The following is a 26,057-nucleotide window of genomic DNA, read 5'->3' on the forward strand; positions in this document are numbered from 1 at the left end:
TCACATATAGCAAGATGGGCTGCATTCGAGGTCGAAAACAGGCGGAAATCCGTCCTGAACAGAAGTGGGATGCTATTGTAGGTTCCCTCTAGGTGCACGTTCACTTGTCGGATTTTATGCTAACGACTTCGCTCTGTAGAGTCTGAAAGACTTCAAGTCAACGTCATGTTTCACTCCCTTCGCCTACGCTTACCTTTACTTTTCTCTTATTATATCCCTGGCCGTTTATGGTGTTGATACCTTTACCGCCATCAATCTGTTAGCTTTCGATACCTGGTCGTCTAGTATTGAACCTACTCAGCTTGTCTCGTTCGACGTATCGAAATGGATCTTTTCGATTTGCATCATCGCCTCTGTCGTTAACTTGGCGTTCGAACATATTCGCGCCATGAGGGTCATGAAGCGAGGAAGTGTAGCCGAATGCTATCTTGACAATCTCGCCGTGCGCTTAGAAAGCGTCCGGCTCGGGAAGGGTCAAGGATGGAGGCGCTTTCTTGTCTTCGCCGAATTGACCAAGTCCAGGAAAGGTGCTGAATACGTCGCGCTCTTTACGTATTTCAACTTCCAATGTAAGTATCGATATTCGCAAACGCAGCAAGAAGTAAGCTGCTGACCTAGCCTTAGCCTGGATTCGAGTCATATTCTGCTCCGGACCGCGACAAGTTGTCAATGCTCTGACCTTGTACTCTGTTTACAACTCGAATCTCATTCCGACCGATGTTTCTTCGGTGCAGAGCACGCTCGGGACATTCTTTGGTAAACTCCAACATCTCGCCGATGAAAACAAGCAGCAGGTGGTGATCCTATCGGGTATGGTGTTCACGTTGATCGTCTGGGTTTTTTCTGTACTTTTTCTACTCGCCGCGACTCTATTTTACGTGTTCTTCCTCTGGCATTATATCCCCCGACAGGACGGTGGACTTCACGGTTACTGTGAGCGGAAGGTCAATAAACGATTGACAAAAATCGTGACGGTCAAAGTCAATAAGGCTATCGCCAAGGAAGAGCGAGACCGGGCGAGGGCCGAGTTTAGGGCGGCGAAGAAGGCCGGTGAAAAGCCGCCCCTTGGACGGCAAGCGACCTTACCCACCATACCGACTTTCATGGACGACGGTACCGAAGATAAACTCCCGGATATGCCTATGCTCAATCGTAACGACACCATGGCTACCTTGCCTGCATATACCTCTCGACCTGGTTCGCAGCATAGCATTGAACTTAATTCCTGGGATCAGAAGCGACCAGCACCATCACGACAGGGAACAATGGGTACGAATGCCTCAGCATCCAGCTTTTCTTCGCGAACTCCCTTGGTGGGCAATGCAGCTGGAATGGGCTTTGATCGATCGGCATCTCCCGCGCCAACTCTACCGCAAATTGACATGGCCAACTTCCAGCCGCCTGCGCGTCCGGGAACTGCAGCCTCAAATAGGAGTTTCGGACCTGGTCCCCAACCCGTCCGGGTGCAGACTAACGGGAGCGGATTCGGTGCCGGATATGCTGCAAGCCCGTCTACGTATTCGCCGGATACCTCGTCTCCAATGGACGGTTATCGCCGACCCGCGCCCGTGCCCCGTCCGTTTAACCAAATGGGTGGACGCTCTAGTCCAGCTCCATCCGTTTATTCGAACCGCGGGCCGCCTTCGAATGGGCCACCATCCTACGGTGGCCAACCTTACCCACCCCCTCGTAGTATCACGAATCCTATGCCCTCTGGACAGAGAATGCCACCACAGCGGAATATGACAGCACCGATGCCGCCCCGGCAGCAGGATGGATATTACGGGCAGCGCCCTGCAATGGCTCCGAGTCACCAGAGGGATACGAGCCAGGGATATAATTATGGCAGTGATTTGGAATCACAGCGTGATTTTCCAAGATACTAGTAGTATTCATTGCTGAATGACGGTTACGCAGGGGGGTGGGATAGACGTGGATACCCTAATATCATACCACTTACGCAAATAACGTCGATGGTATATCCCTGATCATGGTTTGGGGCTGGTGTGAATAGGCAGAAGGCCGTCGCGTTTAGGAAGCGTCCGGACAAAGTGGCGTTCAGAGGCAAATCCGATGATTTTTAAATAATGAGACTCGATGTATTATACATAACCGCTATTTGCTGGCATTCTGTTGAGTGGCTACGGCTACTAGTTTAACCTATACTACGGATATTCCTCGGCCTTTGTGTGCGCGCGTGTATTGCTTTCTTTGCTGGTGATAGGCTCGATGTTTCTAATTACCTAGGTTAGTTCTTTTGCACCCTCGCTTTCTAGGGGTTTGAATGTTAACGCTAATTCCCCGGCGCGCCCTTTTGATTACTTACATAATAACCTACGCCTTTTCATAGGCTGCTTCTCCAACGGGATTTATACGCTCGCCGTGATGGCGTCACAGAATCCTTGTTTCCGGGGATTACGGAGGGTATTATGCATACCCAACATGTAGTTTCTCTACGTAGAGCCTTGGCAGATAGAAGTTAAGGCGAATGTTATTTTTATAATAGCCGTCTAGGTTAGTTATTAGTCAGGTTCAGGTATGGGAATCAGTAATTCTTCCTGGACTATTACGAACGCACTTCTATATTAAGTTAGGGTCGTTCTCTGAGTTGAGTTGGATTGCTTAAGAGGGTTTCTTACTTGACTGTCTTTTTGTTCTTGCGCTCGACGACTCGCTATATATATAAAGATATACCTATATTGTATTGTATCTACGCAGACTGTCAGGTTAAGTTAGGTTGACACCAATGGCTCAACTTATAGCCCTCGACTCGAGTTTCCACCCCGGCGAACAGGCAGTTCATAAGCTGCTGCGCGTGTCGCACCGCGAGAACCCAACGCATCATAGCCTACCACCGCAGCTCGGATACCGCGTCGCGATTTCGCCGCTCGTGGCGGTCGGGACGCTGGATCGGCAGGGTAGGCCGTGGGCTAGCGTGTGGGGAGGTGAGAAGGGGTTTGCTCAACCGGTGGCTAGGAGTGTGTTGGGGGTTAGGGCGACGGTGGGGGAGGCGTGGGATCCGGTTGTTAGGGAGTTGCTTGCCGTTGAGGATGGTAAGGGGGAAAGAGAGGAGGGGGGGCTTGGAGATGGAAGACAGATCGTCAACGATGCAGTCGTCAAACCGGAAGGAGGTAAGCTGATGGCGGGTCTGTCGATCGATCCCGAGACAAGAGACAGAGTTAAACTTGCCGGCGTAATGGCCGTTGGCACTGCGACAAAGACAACGCCCGGTGTTGCGGACTTGCAACTTGCGTTCCGCGTTGATGAGGCTTTGGGGAATTGCCCGAAATACATCAATAAGAAACGCATCTCACCTCGCGTACCTTCACCACAGCTTGTAAGCAAGGGAACCGGCGTCCCGCTACCCCAGGCGGCGATCAAGTTGCTAGACAAAGCGGACCTATTTTTCATCGCGAGCAAACATGGCACTAAGAGCATGGACGTGAATATCCGCGGCGGCCCGCCGGGGTTCGTACGTGTGCTAAGGAATAGAGATGAGAGTGCGGGTGGTGCTGCATTGGTCTACCCGGAATACTCTGGTAATCGATTATACCAGACGCTGGGAAATATCCATAATGACCCAGCTGTCGGCATCGTGGTCCCGGACTTTGAAACAGGCGACGTGTTATACCTGACGGGGAACGCGGCGATCTTGGTTGGCGAAGTAGCAGCTGTGGTAATGCCGCGTGCGAAGTTAGCTATACGTGTTGAAGTTGTGGAAGCTCGGTTTGTGCGAGAGGGTTTATCGTTCAGGGGCGAGGTTATCGATTACTCGCCGTATAACCCAACCGTCCGGCGATTGACATGCGAGAAGGGATCTAATAATCCTGCGGCGGATTCAAGCAGTGACGCTACTGCTACAGCAAGGCTGGTCACTCGGGAGAGGCTAACACCAACGATTTCGAGATACGTGTTTAAGCTTACTACCTCAGGGGCAAAGGATGTTATAAGAAAGCGGTTGAAAGCTTGGCATCCTGGGCAGCACGTCACGTTGGACTTCAGCGAAGAGCTAGATATGGGATACTCGCACATGCGGGACGAGGACCCGCAGAGTCTGAACGACGACTTCGTGCGCACATTCACGGTTAGTAGGCCCATAGACGCTGGGGTCGTGGATGAAGAGGGGTATATGAAGGAGGATACGGAACCGGAGCTTGAGATCACGGTTAGGAGACACGGTCCGACGACGACGTTGCTGGAGCGCTGGAACATAAGGGTCCTGCTTCAAATCCCGGTGATGGGGTTCGGCGGCGCGGAAGGGTTTAGATTACCGACGGGGAATGGTAAAGGGGATGAAAATACAAGTGTGTTCGTTGCTGCAGGCGTGGGAATCACGCCGTTGATGGCACAGGGTGCTAGTATTCTAAAAGCCACGGGAGAAGGAAATGAACTCAAGCTACTCTGGAGTATGAAAGGCGAAGATGTGCCTCTAGCAGCAGACGTGCTGGAGAAGACAAGCGGCCTCGGAAACGCGACTAAGCTCTTCGTCACTGGGAGGATAGGCGAGAGGGAGCGGGCTATTATATCTACAATACGAGGGCTTGGCGCGGAAGTGATAGAGCGGAGGATAGGGACTGGCGATGTGTTGGCGGAGGGCGAGAAGGGACGGAGGAAGTATTATTTGTGTGCGGGTCCGGAGATGACTATGCAGTTGTTGAAGTGGACGGAGGGCGAGGAGGTGGTTTATGAAAGCTTTGAGTATTGAGGAGAGTTTCGCGGGTTGATGTAAAGGATTGGTGAGATATATATGGCTGAATAGGGAGATACTGAACAAGGTATCTTAAGTTCTTTACTAATATACCGCCAATAACCATGATATATATGCTGTGATTGGGTTTAGAGTATACGACGGATGAGTAAGTGTAAATTGTTGAGAGAACTTATACAAGAATCTTACTTTTTAATTGGTCGGTTCCCCTGAACTACCCGTAAGGAAAGCCCCTCAGCTCGAGCCACTTATGCATGTAGGTATATCTTTGCATAATGCGGTATTTGGCCACCGTTTTAAGCCACGCCAAGACATGGGATGCAGGGCCGCCTGGGGTAGCACGGGGCTAGCATTTGATGACGCAGACAAGTGCAGGCCAACTCATGTGATGCATCCGTCTTAGGAGCTTGTAGCTTCCATCTTCTCCATCATCAACAACTTTCTCATATCAATCCCTTCATCAAATCTTTTAACGTATTAAGGTACCCCACACCCATGGTGCTACTAATCTGTTGCGCAGAATAGTAGAGCATCGCCATGGCTCGAATATCTAACCTCGTCGCCGGCGTTCTGCTGCTAGTCAGCACCGCCGCGGCAGGTGAGCTCTATACGCCTAAACATGAAGCTGGACGTTGCGCCATACGAGGCCACTGTGGAAAGAAGAGTTTCTTCGGAAAACAGGTGCCCTGTGTTGATAACGGACTAGCTACGACTCCCGACCCGGAGTTTTCCAAAGAAATTGAATCCCTATGTGGTCCCAAATGGAAAGACAGCAAGGTCTGCTGCAGTGCTGACCAGGTGCGTTTGCATGCCTATCCCATTATCACTACTATGTTCTCGTAATTATATACGTATATGCGTAGATGTAGAGAGATAAAGGCGCTACTTACTAACAGCCATGTAGCTCCAAGCGCTCAAGTCCGAAATGTCCACTCCAAACCAGATTATCGGCTCCTGTCCTGCGTGCAAGGACAACTTCTACAACTTGTTCTGCACCTTTACCTGTTCCCCTGACCAATCCTTATTTATCAACGTGACCAAGACGCTCGAGAAGAACGGAAAAACTTTGACCGCCGAGGTGGACCACCTGGTGTCTGAAGAGTATGGTCAAGGTTTCTATGATAGCTGTAAGGAGGTGAAGTTTGGCGCTTCGAATTCCAAGGCTATAGACTTCATCGGCGGCGGCGCAAAGAACTACACCCAGTTATTGAAGTTTCTGGGTGATGAGAAGGCTATTGGGTCGCCTTTCCAGATCAACTTCCCCACCGAGTATTCCGAGCCGAGCATGGCACCGAGGGAGATGAAACCGAAGAAGTGCAACGATGAAGATCCGAATTTCCGATGTTCGTGTGTCGATTGCCCCGCCGTATGTCCGGAACTTCCGGACGTGGAGCAATCGGGATCTTGTCGGGTCGGTGTCCTCCCCTGCTTGTCGTTTGCCTCGATATTCACTTATGGTGTGCTACTATTTACACTTATCGCCGCACTGGTCGGTCACGTAGCTTGGATGAAGCATGCGCAGCGGCGAAGCGAACGTCTCCATTTACTTCAAGCTGCTGAACCCAGCGACGATGAAGATGAGGGCGACCTTGTTCGTAACGGAGCCATGTTGGATCGGCCCCAGAGGAATTACGCCATCAACAGTTGGTGTGATACCGCCTTTAGCAAGCTGGGTCATCTTTGCGCAAGGTTCCCAGGCATTACAATATTTAGCAGTCTACTAGTGGTCATCGTCCTCAGTCTTGGCTGGATCAGATTCGCAGTAGAAAGGGAACCAGCAAGGTTATGGGTCAGCCCAGACTCGGCGGCAGCTCAGGAGAAGGCATTCTTCGACGAAAATTTTGGAGCATTCTACCGCGCACAGAAGGTTTTTGTAGTGAATGACACTCAAGCATCCGGCCCTGGACCAGTACTCAGCTATGAGACATTAACATGGTGGTCAGAAGTTGAGGCAAGTGTCAAGCAACTCAAGGGCAAAGACTTTGGTACCACTTTTCAAGACGTGTGCTTAAAGCCGACTGGTCCTGCTTGTGTTGTGCAGTCCCCGACTATCTATTTCGACGGCACAAAGAATTGGAAACCCCAATTTAGAGAATGTGCCGAGTCTCCTGTTAACTGCCGACCCGATTTTGGACAGCCAATAGAGCCAAATATGATCGTAGGTGGCTACGATGGCATGGAGAATATTACCGAGGCGCGTGCCTTCACAGTGACTTGGGTTGTTAACAATCACCCTGAGGGTAGCCCTGAACTTTCTCACGCTATGGATTGGGAACAGTCCTTGAAGAATCGGCTCCTAGAAGCTCAAAAAGAAGCGGCGGATCGCGGTTTACGCCTTTCCTTCTCTACGGAGGTCAGTTTGGAGGAAGAACTAAACAAATCTACCAATTCGGATGCGACAATCATCGTTATCAGTTATCTCGTAATGTTTTTATACGCTTCCATTGCCTTGGGTTCGAGCAGTATGACTATTCGCGAGCTGATAAGGAACCCAGCTGTGGCCTTGGTCCAAAGCAAGTTCACGCTTGGCCTCGTTGGCATCTTGATTGTCTTGATGTCTATCACCTCTTCAATTGGTCTATTCTCATGGGCGGGTGTTAAGGCCACACTCATCATCGCCGAAGTCATCCCCTTCATCGTCTTGGCTGTCGGAGTGGACAATATCTTCTTAATTGTTCATGAGTTCGAGCGTGTCAACATAAGCCACCCAGACGCAATGGTTGAAGAGAGGATAGCCAGGGCACTTGGGCGGATGGGCCCTTCCATCCTCTTTTCGGGGATTACAGAAACGGTCTCTTTTGCTCTCGGTGCGTTCGTTGGAATGCCCGCTGTGCGAAACTTTGCCGTCTATGCTGCAGGTGCGGTATTCATCAATGCTTTACTCCAGATGACGCTCTTTATATCTATCTTGTCTTATAACCAGATGAGGACCGAAGATAATAGAGCAGATTGCTTCCCTTGTGTTCAGGTCAAGGCAGCCCGCGTTCATCTCAGCGGCAGGAACGGCTCCAACGGCCCTCGCCCGTACGATGTACCGGACGAGAGCTGGTTACAACAATTTATTCGAAAGTACTACGCGCCTACCTTACTCGGTAAGAAGGTCAAAGTTCTCGTTGTCGCCATTTTCCTCGGCCTGCTTGCTGCTGGTGTTGCTTTGATTCCATATGTTCAACTTGGATTAGACCAGCGAGTCGCTTTACCCGACGATTCTTATCTCATTGATTACTTCAATGACATGTACAATTACCTGGATACTGGCCCGCCCGTTTACTTTGTTACCAAAGGCGTGAACGTGACCCAGCGCGCTGGACAGAGAGAACTTTGCTCTCGCTTTACGACGTGTGAGCAGCTATCGCTCACAAATGTGCTCGAACAGGAGCGGAAACGGCCCGATGTGTCTTATATATCCTCCCCGACTGCTAGTTGGCTTGACGATTTCTTCCTCTGGTTGAATCCCGACTTTGAGAACTGCTGCAAAGATGGCCGCCGGTCTTGCTTTGCCAATCGGGATCCAGCCTGGAACATTACCCTCAACGGCATGCCTGAAGGTGATGAGTTCGTCCATTACCTACAAGAATGGTTACATTCCCCGACCACCGACACGTGCCCTCTAGCTGGCCAGGCTTCCTATAGTCAAGCTGTTGTTGTCGACGATGAAAAGCTTACTATTCCTGCGAGTCATTTCCGCACGATGCACAAGCCTCTTCGTAGCCAAGACGACTTCATCAATGCTTACGCGTCGGCTCGCCGTATTGCAAACGAAGTCAGCGCAAATACGGGAGTCGAAATATTCCCCTACAGCGTCTTTTACGTCTTCTTCGACCAGTATGCTAGTATCGTCAACTTAACCGCCACACTCCTTGGCTCTGCGGTGGCTATCATATTCGTCGTTTCCTCTATCCTCCTAGGTTCTATTGTGACGGCACTTGTTGTCACCCTGACTGTCGTTATGACTGTCGTGGATATTATTGGCGCGATGGCAGCCTTCAACGTCTCGCTCAACGCTGTTTCGCTTGTAAACTTGATTATCTGCGTCGGTATCGCTGTCGAATTCTGCGCCCACATCGCCCGCGCCTTCATGTTCCCGTCAGGATCCGTCATGGAACGTGCTAAGAACCGTTTCCGCGGCCGCGATGCCCGAGCCTGGACGGCGCTCGTCAATGTCGGCGGGTCGGTCTTTAGCGGTATCACCATTACAAAACTACTAGGTGTCTGCGTTCTGGCCTTTACTCGATCCAAGATCTTCGAGATCTACTACTTCCGGGTATGGCTCGCGCTCGTCGTGTTCGCGGCTACGCACGCCCTTATCTTCTTGCCGGTCGCCCTTTCGCTAGTCGGCGGGGAGGGCTACGTTGACCCAGAGAGTGAGGGAGGCCTCGCTGAAGACCTAGCGAGCAGACGGTGGTACAGCGTAATCAACAACCCGGACGACAGCGATTCTGGCGAGGATGGCGAAGATGACGAATAAATTAAAAATAGATATATAACCGCAAGTAAGATACGGGTAGGATTAATTTACAGAGCTAAGCATATCTTCTCAGGGTAACAGGAACTAGCAGATTGGTTTGAATTTCGGGTAGCGTTCTGTATAATAATTGAAAAATAATTGAAAGATGTTAGGCTAATATGTAGAACAACATGGAAGTTTTGCTTGAGACCAGTTACCTCGTCCCCTTTCTACGTCATGTCACGAGCAAATTTGAAGAAAACCTACAAGACCGATATTTATATACAAAATTTTCTTTGTATTTTATGGCTAACCTTTACAGGATTAACTTTAGAAACCAGAGCAACGACTCGTATGATTCCAAACTCCGCCAAATAACCAAGCCAGTCTAGGGTGCTTTAAAGAAAGCTGCCGTATCTGACTTGTCATTTCAAACACCCCTAGGTAATAAGGAAAAGCACTCAGACCAACCACCCTCAAGGAAATTTTGCGAATTCGGATTGCTGTGTGTGTGACTCGGAACTTCAGGCTCGGGATATCCAGAAAAATCAAAGACCAGCGAAATACCAGCTAAGAGATTTTTTTGTCGTGGGTTTTCTTTTTTATAAGTTTTTATAGGTTTTTTTCCTCCTTGATCATATCATCTGCCGACCAACCTAACCAAGGCTTGGTTGCCGTGGTGGTGATGATGCTGTCGGACCGTGATTGGCAACTATTACCGGGGATAAAGTGGTTTAGGGACTCGAACTAGTAGCGGCTGCGGTAGGAATTGACAAGTAGGAGAAGAGACGGGTAGGAATGGGCTGGTGATTATCGGGTTGACTAGTTTTCCCATGTACTGCGCCATGACCGGTACTGGGGCCGGTGCTGGGGTTCGGGCTGGGGCTGGGGCGGCTGCTGTTGCTGCTGGTACTGCTGTTGCTGTTGCTAGAAGAATGGTAAGTTGAGGTTTTCTATGTATTAGGAAGGGATGAGTTGCGGATCTAGGATATTGACTTTGGGGGTGAAGCTGTGGGATAGGGGGTTGAGACGATATGGGGTACATGGGCTGAAACCTACCTCGCTAGAACCGCCGCAGGACTCGCCGCAGGACTCACCGGCGGTTGCGTTGGCAGTACGTCGCCGTTCCTGTAGTAGGTGATACCTTCGTGGCCCTGACCATTGCCGTTACCAAAGCCCCGAAAGTCACCGTTACCCCATCCATTACGGCTGTCCTCCTTGGCCGGGGTACTCGGCGGAGTTTCCAATTGGACCGACTCATCCGGTTCCCGTGGCTTGGCTCCCTGAGGCTCGGCCTGGGGCTCGGCAGGTTGTGTGGGAATAAGAGCGTCGTGGGTAATCCACGGGAGATTGGTGAAGCTAGAATTTGGATATCTAGCATGGGCGTTGAGGCAAGGAGACCTGGGGTAAGGTGAACGAGAGAGGGGGACATGGGGATAAACAGACGTCCTGTGTTCCATCGGGGTTGGCCTACGACGCGTTGGGGTTCCCGGCCGGTATTCTAGCGACGCAGACCTTGGGCACCGGAAATCCGTCGGTATTATTGACGGCAATCGAACGCCACTGCTGGTGACAGTGTCGGTGCCGTACGGACCGGCGTTATTAAGCGTCGACGAGGACCCAGGCTGAGGATAAGTCGTGCCGGGCGATACCAGCAGTAGACGATGACGCGCAGCTGCCATACGGGTTTTCATCTTGTATTCCTCGCGATCAAGCTGCTCTCTGCTGCTCTCCGCGGTATATGCCATCTCACCCACCTCGCTGGCCACGCGCAGAACTTCCTGTTGGAACTGGGGACGGTCGTTTAGGTATTCTTGTGCGAATCTGGTCATACAGTGACTGACCTCGGAGCCACTCTGCGATATCTTGCTGAGGTCTAAGCGGCACTCGTCGCAACAAGAGGCTCGGTCAGATCCAGTTCTGACCACAGACACGAAATTCGCAGGCATTCCGTGCGGGCATACTTTCTGCCACCTGCCGTCAGGGGGAAGATCCATCAAAGGATCCATCAAAGGCAGAGAGGGTTGGGAACCAGCTGACTAGCTACCTGGGTTCGCCGGTGTTTTCGGGGTTGCCTTTCATAGTCTGTAAGATACAACAGATGACGACGATAATAAATACTATCCAGTAAGCCACCAAAGTAACCATGATAAAGACCAGGAGAGCGTGAGCTGCAACCTCGAGGTAGTCGGTGTGAGGCATAATATGCGAAAGTAGTGAGAGTACTTATGGTTTATGGGAAATGGTTTATGGGAAATGGTTTATGGGAAATGGTTTGTGGGAAATGGTTAATAAAAGCAGTGCAGTAAGAAAGGGAGAAGAAAGCACAAAGTAGAGGAGAGGGGAGTGGATATTTATATTATACACTTTGTCTAGTACGAGGGAAGGAGAGTATCACATTAGCGTGCCTGGCCTATAGAGAAACCTACGCATAGTCACTTCCTAGGAAACTACAACTATACGGTTGGAAAGTATGACTAACAAACACAAACTCTAACCATGCCTTGATACATTAGGTACATATAGAAACATAACGCCTCGAAAGATCATGTGGGCTGCTAATCCTATCTTGACAGACCATTTCTCGTCAGATGAGAATACTAGCACTGATCTTTGTTGAAGCGTTCTCAGAGCTAAGAAACTTAGACAGGTAGATACTAGTGAAAGTTATATTGCGAAATATGGTCTAACTATAGGGACTCACTATAATGTTGTTCGTGCTAATGATATCTCAACCGGGCGGTTTGGGTAGGAATTCGCCTATACGCTACTACATTAGGTACGCTCGAGGCTTCACCCGGACATATACATATTGCCACTTTTGATAAAAAGACGGGTTCCCTATCTACCTATCTATGAGGCCTCGAGAGTGGCAAAACCTCATAGCAATCGAATCCACACTTCACGGTTCATATTCAGTCAAGCCAACCCGATCCCATCGCTCAACAGCCAGCGCCCGACATCCCACAACACAATCCGGACATGTTCGCTCGTACGATTTATCCACCGGCGAACTGACCCTAAAACTTTGATAGCAAGGAAGACGTCCAAGAACGGGGAATACGAGGAGGCCTTGGAAAAGGGGGCATTGAACATTTCGAATTCGTAATTGTCCCTAGAATAGTGAATAGTTACAAAGTACCTAATCAGAAACCAGGCGTAAGGCCTCTCTAAACTCGCAACTACAAAACTATAATTGACTCTTTCTTCAAGGTCAAAATATACTTTATATGATCAATAACATTGCCTATACACAGTATAACTAGGTATAGTCAAATGTATGAAATGTTTCAATGCCCTTAAACTCTTCTATAAGCTTAACCAAGGCTTCACAACTAGTATACCTGTATACCTGCTTACCGAAAATAGTATATGCACATACCTCTCCCACTCTCAATAACAATAAAAAAAAGTTTATACATAGTCCCCATAATCCCACCAACTTAGCACATACCTACCCTATACCAAGTTTTCCCAACCGACGTAACCTAGTCAACCAACAACAACTCAATTACACCGACAGGTGCACATCCCTTTTCTGCCACCCTTCCGCCAGCTGAAACCAAACAAACCGCCAACCAACCTTAGACACTTGCCGCCAAACTTAAGACAGCTGCCCACAGAACTTATGTAAACAGCTTCCCACAAAGGACACCAACCCCGAGCCCATTCCACGCTCAGATCGGTCCGGGTACCGCGGAGCGTAGGGATACCTACATACACGCACGCTTACGGACGCGCACGTACCCTATACAAAAGTTAAGTCCGGGGATAGCAAGAAGCTTATTATCGGCGTTAGGAGATCTGTCCGTAACTTAGGTAGCTATCCGATCTAGAGTTTCGCATTCTACGAATCCTATGTACCATGTACCTACTCTCTCACTATTATGGAACCTTGTAGGTACATCCGAGCTCGTGTTAAGGTTTTGTCTGCCTGTCCATGACTTTGGATTAGGAACGTGATGAGGCGGATCTGTGCATACATACGTCGCATCCTAAATTCGACGGACAGTGAATTAGTTTTGTATGTATCAAGTACATAAAATACGCTCTAGCAAAATACACACAGATCACCAAAAAAACCTAGGAATAATACTAGGTACCTATGTATATCATAATGTACATAGCGAATAAGTGAGTGAGATGTCAGGGCCATCAGCCGACCCGATAAATTCGAATTGCAGCACCGTACTATACCGTACTGTGCGTATGTACACTCTATGCTATGAGTACGTTAAGTAACGGATATCATCTCTAACCGCTAACGAGGTCGCGCAGTAAAATTCCCGCATCCCGAATAAAAGACGAAAGAAAAAAGAAAACTGAAAAAACGACGAAGCTGACGCGGGATGCCCCATGAGTCAGCGTCTCGAAGCTGTCGGGAATATGCATATCTCTTGTGGTACACGATGCGTGGTCACGACCGAACACTCCATCGGAAATACCAAATCGGGTTCCTTGTTAGCGAATGTGGGGGCAAAAGGGCAAAAGGACGTTGCCATTTTCGAATAGAGAAAGCCCCTCTTCTGCCCCTCATCCGTAATTCCCCTTGGGCCTTGGCTGAAAGCTGCCCTGGTCTGGCTTCGGAGTACGTATGCCCCCTAGATGCGCCCCCCGCAGATTTCAGCTTCCGTGGCTTGAGCTCTGCAACCGTTGCGTGTCGGACCAACTCGCGTGTCCGTCTTCTGATCGTACAAGATGCTGGAAAAAGCAAGAAATACAAGCCACCACATCCTGCGCGATACCGAACCCGATCTTCATCAAGTGCGACCATGACGTAGTTGCAGATTCAAACACATAATTATTCAAAATCCGAAAGCGATAAAGCCTATTCACTTCACCACTTATTGCTTTTCCTTGCCTTTGGACTTCGCCTCGTCGTTGTCGGTGTAAAGCTTGTGCTGGTCGATGTACTGAATAACAGTTGCTGGAATCAAATATTGTACACTCATACTGTAGCATCTCATTAGTTGACCTGCTTCATGATGGTTTCGGGTTTCAAGAAATATGGAACCAAGGGTATAGGGTATACTCACTCCCTCTTAAGGAAGAGCCTAATCTTAGTACTGCTCACGTTGTTCTGTATCATCTGCGTGAGAACGTGAATGTTATCTTCCCACTGCTTCAGGTTGCCGAGCGCCTCATCAATGTCCGTCCCGCTCCTCTCGACGATCATGGCGCCGTAGTTACCCAAGATGTGGGCAAGATCCTTTTCGGCCCATACGCCGGGAGTAGACATGGTGCCGATGAGATCTGCGCCCGCAAGCAGCATGATCTTGGCCGGCTTTCGAGATTTACCATCCTCGGATAAAACACCGCCTAGATTGTGGTTGATTTCGTGTTCGAAGTGCTGTAACAATTCGAGTCAGCAACTGTTCACAAGCGATATCGGGGATCGGACCGAGTGGCAACGATTGTTTCATTAGACCCTTACGAATGAATTCATGTGTTGTGGGACATGCCAATACAAGAAATTAGAAGGTCCAGTATATACTCACATCTAGCACCTTGGCAGTCGGCGTGTATTCGGGCTGAATAGCCTCCCACGGATCGACCATCAGCCAACTTGATGTCTCTTCTGCTGCTAATTCACACATGCGCACTCTGTTAAATGACCCCGAATGTTAGTACATCAATTGCCCCAGTAGAATAAGCTATAAGATTGGGAACGGTGCTCAGGTGTGTCAAAATGGAGTTATTATTTGCGTACCTGTGGTGCGCCTCTGCCAGGCCAGCCTTTTTATATGCGTCGGATACGGGGCTGAGGTAGCCTCCTACAACCTCGTACTGGGTATTTATGCGAGCGTAGTCGTTGGCCATCTCGAACATGCGAAGATGAAGGTAGGTGATGGGAGAGAAACTACCGCAAGCGACGAGCACCAACGGAGTACGGTCGGGTGTTCTCTGCTGTCGCAAGAGCCGGTGGGATGGGAATCTGTAGTTTTCCAGCGTCATAGTTGATGCTGCCTGCGGCGCTGGCCCCGCGGCGGCGTTGTCCGTCATTGTCGATAAGTATTACGGAATGATTCGTACTCCAAAACTTGATTATTGTTTTCTTCGGAATATCGCAAGGATGGTACGAACGTAGAATCGATGCAGAGATCGAGTGGGTTTCTAATTAAATATGAAGAATTAAAAACGAAGGTCTTCGTGTATGGTAGATGAGATGTATGGTTTATGTAGGTAGGTATGTAGGCAGGTATGTAGTTGGTAAAGCTGGTCCGGTTGGGAACGGGAGTTGTTGATCAAAGGAAGTCTAGGTGGGCCTTGCCTAGGATAAGAGGTAGGTTAGGTACTCTTGTGACTTATGTGACTTTATGTGACTACTGCTTCTTATTAAGTTGCGACTTGGAGGGTCCTTGCCTTACTTAGCCACCTAGTTCAGTGCCAGTCGCGGCCGTGGTCGGCCGCTGCCCGGCATAACTGTTGGACTAAAAAAGCCTGTATTTGTAAGTGCCCGTATTAATTTTATGTAGCCGGTACATTCTATTGATATGTGACTTCCAATTGCTTCTAGTAGGATAATTAAACCTTTGTTAATTTCCCCACGTGAGAAACTGCTTCAACTTTTAACTAAACAGAACATACATAGTCCGACCAAAGGCACTTTTTTTCATATACCTTTCTGCTACCTAAGAACTCTATTATTTTAATTCTAAACTACTGCCTAGGAATGAACCAGGCAGCATCAGTAACAGTTTGTAATAAAAGGCTATCATTATGATCGAGGAACAGTCTCAATTTTGGTCGAGATCCGCTCGCTTAACCAGCCCGCTTTAGTATCTGCCTCATTGCCTGGGAGGTTGTCTCAGCCCCGGTTGAGTCTGACACAGTGTATTTTGCGGGGTGAGCCTTTATGAAGTTGCCAATATTCTTGGTCTGTCACGCAATGCATATTACGTACGTACATTTAAGGCCTCCTAACTAAGACTATTCTGCTTGTTATCTTATATAATAGACAACCATCTCGGCTTGTTAATTATGAAAAGCATCTTATGAATAAACTTAATCTACTGTTCTAGAATTATCTCTGACTTCCTTAGCTAGATATACACAAGGTCGATTATTGATTCTCAATATAGCCTTATGTCAGTTACAAAGTGGCTTATACATGTCTTTGTGTTGCCGCGGATCTATCTGACAAGACCCCTACTCCATTTGTTACCATTCTACACTGAAACAAGCCATTGCCTTGTCAGACTCATAACTAAACTTGTCTTACATCCAATTCATATTCACATCAACCACAAATGCAATAGAAATAGATAAATTATTGCATGGTCCAGCAGTAGCAGATAAGTTCAGATGAAATCATCAAGCTTTAGATATCTTCTTTCTATTGCAACAACGATTGATCATCTATATCCCTGTGATCCTCGGCCTTGAAACACCGCCAATGTTCAATGTTCTTTCGTTGCAGTATGACATGTACTCTGCACAGTGACCTCAATGCTAATGCATGTCTTTGCGTGCCTAAGAAGCCATTTCGGTAGAACGGAGCATCATCTCATTAGGAAGTGACTTATAGCTGTGGTATCTACTGTCTTCCCGTGATGAGGCACGACCCAGTTTGTATCTGAACTTTCCAACCATCAGCGATGAGCGTCTTAATAACGTTAATGCGCAATGGCGACCTCCCATCTGAAGAGTGTTTACCAATGCCAGTAACGACGGTAAGCCCATTCATCTTCGCTTTCCGCACTCGCTCCTCACCGAGGTTTCGCCACCATCTCGATACTCGATCCAGGGCAATCTCGACGCCATCCTGCACCGTGACGCCGTGGAGATCGATCTTGTCTTCTGTGCTCTGTTGATCGACATGGCGATTCGCCTCGACACTAGTAGCTTGCCGGTAGCTCGTGTATTGTTGCTGGGAACGTTCAGCGTAGTACGCGCCGGCTTGTCTAAATAGAGGGTCAGATCTGCCCTTCTTGAAGGCTGACGCAGCTGACGATAATGAGTGGTTTCTTGACTCGGCAATTGTCTTCGAGACAGCTGCGGCAGCTTGAAGATTCCCTGGACGGGTTGAAGCCCGCATGGGCAGATCAACTGTTGGCGAACGGGTAGCTATAGGAGATCTTGGTGATTGCCTCGAATTCGACGCTTTCGTAGGTTCAGGCATATCAATTTCCTCGGAGCCTGATGCTACCACACTGTATGGTACATCGTATTTCAAATATACCGGCTTCTCAAAGTGATCCGCCAATATACGGATAATGCTTATAGCATCGCTCTGCGTTGAGCAGACCTCGAATGTGGCTTTGACGTACTCATAAGGTACCCAGGGAAATCTACCCATCTCCTGCTGGACGTCAGACAATAAATGGGGATCTGATGATGATATACCCATAACAATATAATTGTCCAGAATTTTGACTACAGTAGCTCCAAGGGAGGCGTTATGGTGTTGGTAGATGCTTGTTACCTCTGAAGATGGTAGATTAAGCTTGTCAGATATGAGTGCAATATGCTCCGCTGTAGATATCAGTTAGATACGAGCTCGATGAACTAGTTATCGTCTTTAAGTATTCGGCTTCTCACCACTCTGTACAGTATCGCCGTCGCTTGCTTCCTGAAATGTATTTTCCGAATCGGCATGTTTGGGTGACGTCACCTTAGCCACTTTCTTCTTCTTTCTGCCTTTCTTCTTCCTCCTATTCGGAATGTTGTCATCATCAGATACATAAAAGCCATCGACCCCTTTAGGACGTTGACCGGTCTGCTCAAGCCATTGCAGGTTGAGGAGTTCGTCAATAGCGAGGCTCGCATTACCCTTCGACTTCTGCAGAGACAACTTCACATCGATGGGCTTAAGGGAGACGAACATCTGAATGAGCTGCTCTTCCTTCTCACTGTCCGTAAGGTCGTCAAATATGTCTACATGGAGAAACCCGGGGTTCTCAAGGGTGGACGTTTTCGACGACCCCGAGGATACAAGACTTGGGGGTATGGAGCTCTCTGTTGTGACAGTGAAGCCGTCAACACTCTTCATGTCGCTACTAGTTGCGCCAGCGGCCTCCGCGTCATCATCCTGGTTTGAGGGATTGATATCTACAATATCATCGACACCCAGACCGCTCGGATTGAAGCCAGTAGCTTCTTCTGCTTCCACATCCTTAGAAATTGTCAGTAGGACTTGTCGCGCAGCAGCAAATTCCTTAGGATCTTCCAAGTTATAATCACTGGAGATGGACAGAATAGTAGTCTCATCCAAGAGAGACCGGAGCTCGTCCTTGGTTTATCCGTTAGCCATGTTGAAACCAGGTGTAGATGCTAGATGACGAGGAGATACTATTGGTAAAGCTGTATAATCGTAAATAGTATTCTGGCGCATCATAGATATTATGATATTATGATTTTTGAGTTATTTGACTCGGTCTTTGTAACTCAGCGCGGACCACCTAGACCAGACACGGCACAAAGACGCATTTGTATTTTTACAAATGCGCAAAGCCTGATACTAGGAATAGGAAAAACACTTACCAGTAACTTCTTACTGTGATCGCTCATAATAAATACTAGAACGCAATATGTCCTTATCGTCAAAATGAATATGTACCCAAGAGATCTGAAGTCAGGCTACAGATACATAATGTTCCTATAGCGGGAAAAACTGGGAGAGACCGGAACTATACAACCAAAAGAATTGAGCCCGTCGTTGATGCATTATAAAGCGTTGTAAAGTAAAGGAGATACGTTGGCGGTTGACTTATGCGTTGGCCGTTGTGAATGACTCTCGCGTTTGCAATGCACAAGTTAAGACGGGAAACGTGAATCACACGCTCGTCTTTTATTGGTTGCGCCGAATTTCCGTCGGGAAGATTTGTTAAGTAGGTACATGAGGTGTATGTTACCACGGAAATGTAGCGGGTTACGGGTGGCAGTGGCAGTGGCAGATTAGCGATTAGGTGGTAACTGCCCAAATGACCTGCTGATTCCCGGCCCGGTGCTAAGGTTAGCCGTCTGGTGCAACCTCGATGCCGTCACTAGCGCATTCCCGCATGTTGTACATATGTACATGTAGATTGATAGTGTGTGTAACATTTGCATGTAATTTATACCGGCCCTTTTGACCTTATTTCTATTTCGAGAGAAGATTGTAATCTAGAATCGTATATCATAAAAGGTTTCTATTCCCCCAGCCTGATTTATTCTACCACCACTCCAAACGCCATATTCTACTTCCTTTGCCCGCATATACATACAATATTGTATAAGTAAACATGTAGTAAAACACGTCGAAATCCCTTTGTCGGGGAGCAAGACAACTACCCAAGCGTCTCAAAACTCGCGACTCTCACCAATACTACACGTATCAAAGACCCCCGTCTCCGCCAACCCCTTCCGCTTCAACGCCTCCTTCAGCAACTGCGGGGGCTCCAGCACCGGCTCAGCCGTCAGCACCCAAGTGCCCCAATGGACCGCCATCGCTCGCTTGCACTTGGTATCGGTGAAGATCTCCACGGCGTCGTATGGGTTGGCGTGCACGCCCGAGAACAGATGTCGCGGGTGGTACGCGCCGATGGGGATGAGGCCGAGGTCGAACGAGCCGAATTTCGAGCCGATCTCTCGGAACTGGGGACACACGGGTAGGTGTTGGTACTCTGGGCCGTAGTCATCTGCGCCTTCGGGTACTTTGGGTACAGCGCGGTAGCCGGTATCGCCGCCGAACCAGACGGATTTGGCTGGTTCGCCTGAGGTAACGGCCCATGATGCCCATAGCGTGCTGTTTTGATCCAGGATGCCTCTGCCGGAGGCGTGTTGGCAGGGAAGACAGAATATCTTCGCACTAATTGGCCCTGGCAGGTCTGAACTACTCGCGCTCTTCGTCTCCGCCTCGCCCTTACCAGATTGCGGCGTTAATGTTATTTCTGCCTCTTGCCACCAATCTAACTCCGTCACGTTATTGAATCCGCCCTCCTTGAACCATTTCTCCAACCCTAGCCCGACGAAGAAGTGCGCATTAGGATGATGTTGCTGGATCTCTTTGGCGGACGGGTATGATAAGTGGTCGTAGTGGCTATGGCTAATAACAACGGCGTCGACGAAAGGCAAATCGGCGATGCTACATGGTGGCTCGGTATACCTCTTAAACCTAGAAAGGTTGACAGGTGTGCAGCAGTCTTCGAAGACAGGGTCAAATAGCACGCGTAGCCCTGACGGGTACTCTACGTAGTAGCAAGAGTGGCCCAGCCAAGTGGCGCGGAGCTTTGAAGATGACGTGCGCGTTGGTAGAAATTCTGGTTTTATCACTTGAACAAGTTTATCCTCAGTGCTCGGCTTCGGCCAATTTAATGTACCAGTAAGCGCTTTTCTATATACTCCTAAAGTTAGCCAAGTCAAAGACTACGGTAATGATATAATCGCCTGGAAACGCACACTGTCATCTCCAGTATTTGTAGTTGGCCGGGGAAAGAGAACGAAGGATGCGGGTTCCGGAATTTCACAGTCTCGCCATGGCGATTTTTAACATGGTGAGCTTTGGAGTCGAATTCTCGCGCTTCAGTTGGTTGCGGCGGGCGCAACGTGACGGTACTATAATACGTTGCCATTGAGAAGGCGACAGCAGCTCCTCCTGTCGAGGCCATCTTGGGGAATCGTGTCGGGGATATCGCAGGTCCTCTTCTAAAGAGAACTCGGGAAAAGAAAATCATGGGATGGCGAAAATGGTAGGGGAAAGACCAAGAGGTCAGACGCGCTAGATATCTATATGGGATTTAAAAATTGTAGTCATGTAACTTCTCACTCAGCATCGCCTTTCATATGAAAATTAGATCTCTTCAGCTCGACCCGGAGTTAATGTAAGGTTGGATTTAACCCTTAACGCAGAGTGGCGCATCTCCGGCGCGTCACCTATTTAGGCATATCGTGTCAGCTAACGTACGTGTTTAAGCTACCTAGACTATCCTAGATGACCTCCATATGAAGAAAGTTTCGGACTAGCGGTCCAATTTTGAATCCGATAAATCCTACTAGTAAGGACGGCCGTATCGGAGTATTTCAAGCTGAACATCTAGTCAGGCGAATCCGAAATTCGCCGTCGAAAGGTGCTACAGTCCACCCCGCAGGCTATAACTGGGGTTTTCTTAGACTTTATGTAGCTAGGTATGTAGGGGTTTAGCCCGTCGTGGCATGCTTCTATCGGGATAAGTCTGTTATTCCGCGTTTTGTAAGTGACTTGATGCGAATGCGAATCAAGCAAAACTTAAGAACTGATAGTTAGAGGCTACCGGCATAGAGTATAGTTCGTCATAGCTAGTTATTATTAGTTACTTTAGTAGTTATCTATAAACCAGAGAGCCTACGGTTGGGTTTACTTAATAAGATATCGCTTCACGGTTCTAGGAAGTAGCCTGATAGTATATGCAAAATACAGCCAACGAGTTAGAGATCATGTCTTAATAAAATTAACTCCCAACATGCACAATGTGAACGGCCATAATTATGTCTAGGACAAACTGCCACAAGCACTGACATATCAATTCTTCTAGACCAACACCTACAAAATCACATATACTTCATTCCAATTACCGGCGTTACTACAAAAACCCATCCATCCATCCACCCATTCTAAGTCCCCTCCCCAGTCTCTTCACTCTTGCTATCCTCGCCATCATCCTCATCCTCACCCTCACCCTCTTCATCCCCTTCCACCTCCTCCTCAGGCGGCACCCAAACCAACACCCCCTCCTTATCACTCTTCATGCCCTCCGTCGGGATGATCTTCAACACCTTCTGGAAGTACTTATCTCTAACCACAAGCGTCGGCCGTATCCACGCGCCCCTAACGAGCGGGAGCAACCTATAAGTCACGGACCTGCGCGCGACGGGTAGCACGTTTAGCGTCGTGGTCTTAGCGCCCGAGAACGCGAACTCGTCGCTCGGCTCCATCACCAGCCCGAACGTCAGGAAATGCGACGACGGGTTCTCGATCGTGATGTCTAGGAAGAGTAGTTGAAGTGGGGGGTTGGAAGAGGAGGAAGAGGAGGTGGTGGATGGGTTAGGTGGTGAGTAGTAAGATACGCTAGCTAGGACGCGCGGTTCGGAGACTGTGACGAAGAATCGCGGAAGTGGTAGGACTGTAGTGTTCACTGTGTCTTTTGGGGACGTGAGCCGGCGCCACTTGACGATGAAAGCAAGATCCGCCGTTGCCGGTGACCGGTCATCTAGGTCAAATTTCTGGGCGATGAGCTCAAACTGTGCTTCCTCGATCGTTTTGGGACTAATAACCGCTCCGTCTGTCACGGGCGGTTGGCCCTTGGACGCCTTGCAGCTTACATTCCCTTGTGTAGAGAGAATGTTGACGTCCAGATCTAGTATAGCTAGATCTTCATGTGCAAATGAAGCGTACCGGGTGGCGAGAGACCATTTCTGTACCAGTCCTCTAGGCCGGCGGACGACTTCGTCTCCCTCAGATGGGTCTTGGATGTCTTCGGGGTTGAAGTAGCTTGGCCACTCGGAATGTAGCCGAGGAGATAGATCATAACTTGCTTCGAAGGGGTTAACAATATTGACTTGGTATGTTGCTTGTTGGATGATCGGTGTCCCCGGATCCGACACAAGATGATACCGTGCTCTCACTATCAATTCAAGCACTATGGGTCCATCAACCGGGTCAATGGTAATCTTAGCTTTTGAAGACTGAGAATTCGGTATCGTCCCAACTGAGATTCCGTCAAGCCTCGATTCTTCCACACCAGCATTACTAGTCTTTTCTGCGCCATCTTCAATCTGCACTGCGTAGCCAGGGACATCTTGCCCATATAAGGCTATATCCAATTTAGTATTGGCATCCGCATCTTCTTCGTTAAGTATCTCCAACTCAAGCGGGATATGTTCGCTTGCATAATATTGCTCGAGCATATTGACAAGTCTAACCTCCATTTTTGGAGGCCTTGGGAGGACTTTGATTTTGTGCGGATTCGTCCGTGTGACCTTCTTCCTCGCAGATGTTTGCGAATGCCACAGGCCAACCTGGTTGGTTTCTCGGAGCCTAATCATATATCTGAGGGTGAAAGCTTCCGGTGCTACTGAAACCTGTACCGAAGACGCTCTGGCGTCACCTGGTTCTCGTAATGGGACGTCCATTTCAAAAACTCGTGTTTGGCCCGGTAATAACGTTAAATCGTCTGTTCCCTCCAGTAGAACTGTAGGGGTTGTCTCGGCGTTCGATTCAGAATCATCATCAGAATCGTCATCATCACTGCTCTCCGTCTCGACTAAAGCCACTTTCGACACTCGTGGCTTTGAAGATGAAGGTGCCTGATTATCACTAGCTTTGTGCCTCAAGTATATTGTATGTAAGCTGCCGTCGAATTCAATTCGAATCCTCTCCAACACCACCGGTGCAGCATCTGGGAAGGAGTTGGACGTAATTGAAAGTTGGGTTGGGCAACTTTGCCCAGCCTTCCCCTCATCATTTTTGAAAATAAATGAAGCATGTAGGAATGATGTTACATGCTCGTCGCCGATTTCTATAACAGGATGGTTCTCTGTAGATACACCATCCAAAGACTTCGTTATATCGTAATGCCAACCAGGTCGCCTAGAGAAACCTATAATAGACGTTAACTTCTAACCTGCTAGTTTTTGTAGTCAGTGCTGCTTACCCTTGTTTAAGAGTTCCCAGTCAATAGCAACAATGAGGTTCTTGTGGCCGACTTCTACCGCTGCACCCCTTAAAGTCCAACTGAAAGCTTCCATGATATCCCACCAGCCTTCTGTACGGTAAGACATGTCTCTCCACAGAGGCGTCAGGATTTTTAAGATTTTTCTCCACTCCTGCATCCTCTCTAATTCTTTACAGCACTCGAGCGCCAGCTCCGCCGAGGTCCGAATTTGATGTCGCTTCTGGAACTCGTTGTGTGCTAACATTAGGTGATTGAAGATCAGCTGGTTATGATTCACACCCGTTCCTTCTAAAGGAAACTCCTCGTGAGGTTCCGGGCACATGTATGTGTCATAGCTGTAGGTCTTGTTCGACTGCGACGGCGAAGACGCATCTGGCGGCTTGCGGTCCTCTTCGGGTATAGACCACGCCAACTTTCGTCTATAGGAAAGGTGTCGTGCAGCTATCCGGTACCAGTAACCCTGATGGTGAAGAAGCTCCCATGGGTGCAAACGCTCTGCTGACAGACTCTTTTCGGGAGGGCGGTAGGGTAGGGTACTGGACGGTTCCAACTCAGGGAACTGGACTCTTTCAATCAGATTGGCCATAACCGTATTCCATCTCGCTTGCCAGGCTTTCCACCCATAGTTTTGCGTCCCTCGACCCCTTCGATCGACCAAATCAAGTATTCTATCGTGATGCGCTTGCCACCTCCTAACGGCGGCAGTACTTTGTCCGGCCCATAGTAAACATTTCAAGACTCGGATAGCTATTATATCAGCTAGGAGCCGAGCATCGTTGAACCTAGGATTCCATCCAGGAATGGTTTCGAGAACATCGACACCGAGAAGAGTATCGTATGCTTGCTCGTAGGAACGCAAAGCAACATCTATTTCTTGACGGAACTCGGCGAAGACGGCAGTTTTAAAATCATAACGCACGTTCCAACCCTGAAGTGACAATGTATGAGAAGTACCGGTAGTAGGAGGAATAGTCGGCTGCGGCGCAATTCCCCTTCCTCTCTTTTTGCGAGAATGTCTACCGAGATCGCGATAGTACTCGATCGCTTGGTCAAATACCGCAGTCAGTACGTTGTCTACTGCGTTCTCTAGCTCTACTACAGTACGCTGGGTAGGCAGGACAAAAAGCGAGGTTTTTGGGTCCAACCCTGTGCTCCTCCTAATATTATCTAGTCTTTCTTGAAACTGGCCTATGGAGCTTGGCGACTGGTCGCTAAGGATAACCGCAACGAAGCGACATTTGTAACCAGATTGCCCAATGACATTCTTGACAGCATTTATGTCTGCCTTAAGCTGGTTGTCGTGTAGGGTCGCAAGGGTAGGGTCCGAGGTCAAGCTATAAAAAGCCAAATAAACACTGGGTACGAGGTCCTGGTGTTTCTTAAGCCACTGTGTATCTATTAAGCCGTCTGGGTATAGGCTAGAACCCGGACTGAGGGGTGAAAATGGAGAATGTAGAACAAGTGGTGATAAAGGCGCCTCGAAATTATCAGGAAGGCGTGCACGGCGAGGCGGCAGCAGGAATTCCTAAGAGTCGAAGTCAGATTCGTCTCTTATAGCCACCCAACATGCCGTAGGGATAACTCTATGGGGCATGGACATACCCTCCCAACAGTGTCAATCTTGAACTTGTATTTCCTCGACGCGTCTCGAGAGTTCCATGGTAGGTCAGTGGCGTCCTTCTCTTGGATGCAGCGAAGGATGATCTTTGACTCCCGGCTCTCTATAGGGGGTAGCTCTGATCGAACGAGAATGCCCTGTTCCCTTAAGCTGGGATCGGCTAGAGAAGACTTCGTAGTAGAAGAAGCATTGCCTAGGCCAGAGACGACGAGGAATGGGACATTATGGTCCAGGCTACCCGCTGGAAAGTCGTCCATTGGTCTAGTAGGAGAGGGGCTCGAAAGACATTGGTGTTCGCTTATACGAACGGATCAGGAAATGTCATACCAGAGTACGATCGGTTCAATGTGGGTTTCTAGTCGACTCAGATCATTATTCTATGGGTATGTAATTAGTTCCAGGGACTCTTAAGTCGAGTTGAATAGGTAGTAGTACTCAACGAGGCACTCGACACACGGATCACGGTTATATTCAGGCGATTTAAATGTGTAGATAAATATCGTGGCCCATTGTCGCATATAATAGAGGTTGTGATTATTGTTCCAGCAGATATCGAATTCAAAGCTTCAGTGACCTCACACAGGTAAAGGTACCATACAATATTACATTAAGGTGGGGCCATTTAACTAGTCGGACCCTGGTGGCTTACTTGTG

General features: G+C 48.7%; 7 protein-coding genes across 7 annotated transcripts; 2 read left to right on the forward strand and 5 right to left on the reverse strand.

Moving 5' to 3' along the window:
• Positions 1-14: 14 nt before the first annotated feature.
• Positions 15-4,705, forward strand: F4817DRAFT_357467 (uncharacterized protein; the record flags this gene model as incomplete). Its single annotated transcript, XM_049305923.1, has 5 exons — positions 15-77; positions 140-569; positions 625-1,692; positions 2,763-4,283; positions 4,380-4,705. The coding sequence occupies 5 exons, from the start codon at positions 15-17 to the stop codon at positions 4,703-4,705; spliced, it is 3,408 nt and encodes a 1,135-aa protein (XP_049161138.1).
• Positions 4,706-5,083: 378 nt separating this feature from the next.
• Positions 5,084-9,368, forward strand: F4817DRAFT_331546 (multidrug efflux transporter AcrB transmembrane domain-containing protein). Its single transcript, XM_049302536.1, has 2 exons — positions 5,084-5,506; positions 5,613-9,368. Exons 1-2 carry the CDS (start codon positions 5,246-5,248, stop codon positions 9,174-9,176), a joined length of 3,825 nt encoding a protein of 1,274 aa, XP_049161139.1. The 5' UTR covers positions 5,084-5,245; the 3' UTR covers positions 9,177-9,368.
• A 521-nt stretch (positions 9,369-9,889) lies between these two features.
• Positions 9,890-11,104, reverse strand: F4817DRAFT_313956 (uncharacterized protein; the record flags this gene model as incomplete). The annotated part of the gene is made up of 2 exons (XM_049300327.1): positions 9,890-10,082; positions 10,215-11,104. 2 exons carry the CDS (start codon positions 11,102-11,104, stop codon positions 9,890-9,892), a joined length of 1,083 nt encoding a protein of 360 aa, XP_049161140.1.
• A 2,895-nt stretch (positions 11,105-13,999) lies between these two features.
• Positions 14,000-15,110, reverse strand: F4817DRAFT_357469 (nicotinamide mononucleotide adenylyl transferase; the record flags this gene model as incomplete). Its single annotated transcript, XM_049305924.1, has 4 exons — positions 14,000-14,108; positions 14,192-14,505; positions 14,654-14,759; positions 14,866-15,110. The coding sequence occupies 4 exons, from the start codon at positions 15,108-15,110 to the stop codon at positions 14,000-14,002; spliced, it is 774 nt and encodes a 257-aa protein (XP_049161141.1).
• Positions 15,111-16,692: 1,582 nt separating this feature from the next.
• Positions 16,693-18,665, reverse strand: F4817DRAFT_357470 (uncharacterized protein; the record flags this gene model as incomplete). Its single annotated transcript, XM_049305925.1, has 3 exons — positions 16,693-17,630; positions 17,697-18,387; positions 18,639-18,665. 3 exons carry the CDS (start codon positions 18,663-18,665, stop codon positions 16,693-16,695), a joined length of 1,656 nt encoding a protein of 551 aa, XP_049161142.1.
• Positions 18,666-19,201: 536 nt separating this feature from the next.
• F4817DRAFT_331557 (Metallo-hydrolase/oxidoreductase) lies at positions 19,202-21,453 on the reverse strand. The gene is made up of 2 exons (XM_049302537.1): positions 20,535-21,453; positions 19,202-20,469 (listed from the first exon to the last, which is right to left on the reverse strand). Exons 1-2 carry the CDS (start codon positions 20,807-20,809, stop codon positions 19,437-19,439), a joined length of 1,308 nt encoding a protein of 435 aa, XP_049161143.1. The 5' UTR covers positions 20,810-21,453; the 3' UTR covers positions 19,202-19,436.
• Positions 21,454-21,528: 75 nt separating this feature from the next.
• On the reverse strand, positions 21,529-25,987 carry F4817DRAFT_331560 (Gryzun, putative trafficking through golgi-domain-containing protein). Its single transcript, XM_049302538.1, has 4 exons — positions 25,839-25,987; positions 25,388-25,780; positions 23,765-25,310; positions 21,529-23,710 (listed from the first exon to the last, which is right to left on the reverse strand). Exons 2-4 carry the CDS (start codon positions 25,658-25,660, stop codon positions 21,726-21,728), a joined length of 3,804 nt encoding a protein of 1,267 aa, XP_049161144.1. The 5' UTR covers positions 25,661-25,780; positions 25,839-25,987; the 3' UTR covers positions 21,529-21,725.
• Between the last annotated feature and the right edge of the window lie 70 nt (positions 25,988-26,057).

The sequence above is a fragment of the Daldinia loculata genome (genome assembly GCF_022478755.1).
Source record: "Daldinia loculata strain CBS 113971 unplaced genomic scaffold F4817scaffold_12, whole genome shotgun sequence".
Taxonomy (NCBI): Eukaryota; Fungi; Ascomycota; class Sordariomycetes; order Xylariales; family Hypoxylaceae; genus Daldinia; species Daldinia loculata.

Bases quoted from the DNA above. Each gene is read 5' to 3' on its own strand.
- F4817DRAFT_331546 (XM_049302536.1), top strand. From the start codon at position 5,246: ATGGCTCGAATATCTAACCTCGTCGCCGGCGTTCTGCTGCTAGTCAGC. The intron at 5,507-5,612 runs GTGCGTTTGCAT...ACAGCCATGTAG, and splicing joins TCTGCTGCAGTGCTGACCAG to CTCCAAGCGCTCAAGTCCGA.
- F4817DRAFT_331557 (XM_049302537.1), bottom strand. From the start codon at position 20,809: ATGATTTTCTTTTCCCGAGTTCTCTTTAGAAGAGGACCTGCGATATCC. The intron at 20,470-20,534 runs GTGCGTTTCCAG...AGGAGTATATAG, and splicing joins CAAATACTGGAGATGACAGT to AAAAGCGCTTACTGGTACAT.
- F4817DRAFT_331560 (XM_049302538.1), bottom strand. From the start codon at position 25,660: ATGGACGACTTTCCAGCGGGTAGCCTGGACCATAATGTCCCATTCCTC. The intron at 25,311-25,387 runs GTATGTCCATGC...TTCGACTCTTAG, and splicing joins AGATTGACACTGTTGGGAGG to GAATTCCTGCTGCCGCCTCG. The intron at 23,711-23,764 runs GTAAGCAGCACT...CGTCTATTATAG, and splicing joins CTGGGAACTCTTAAACAAGG to GTTTCTCTAGGCGACCTGGT.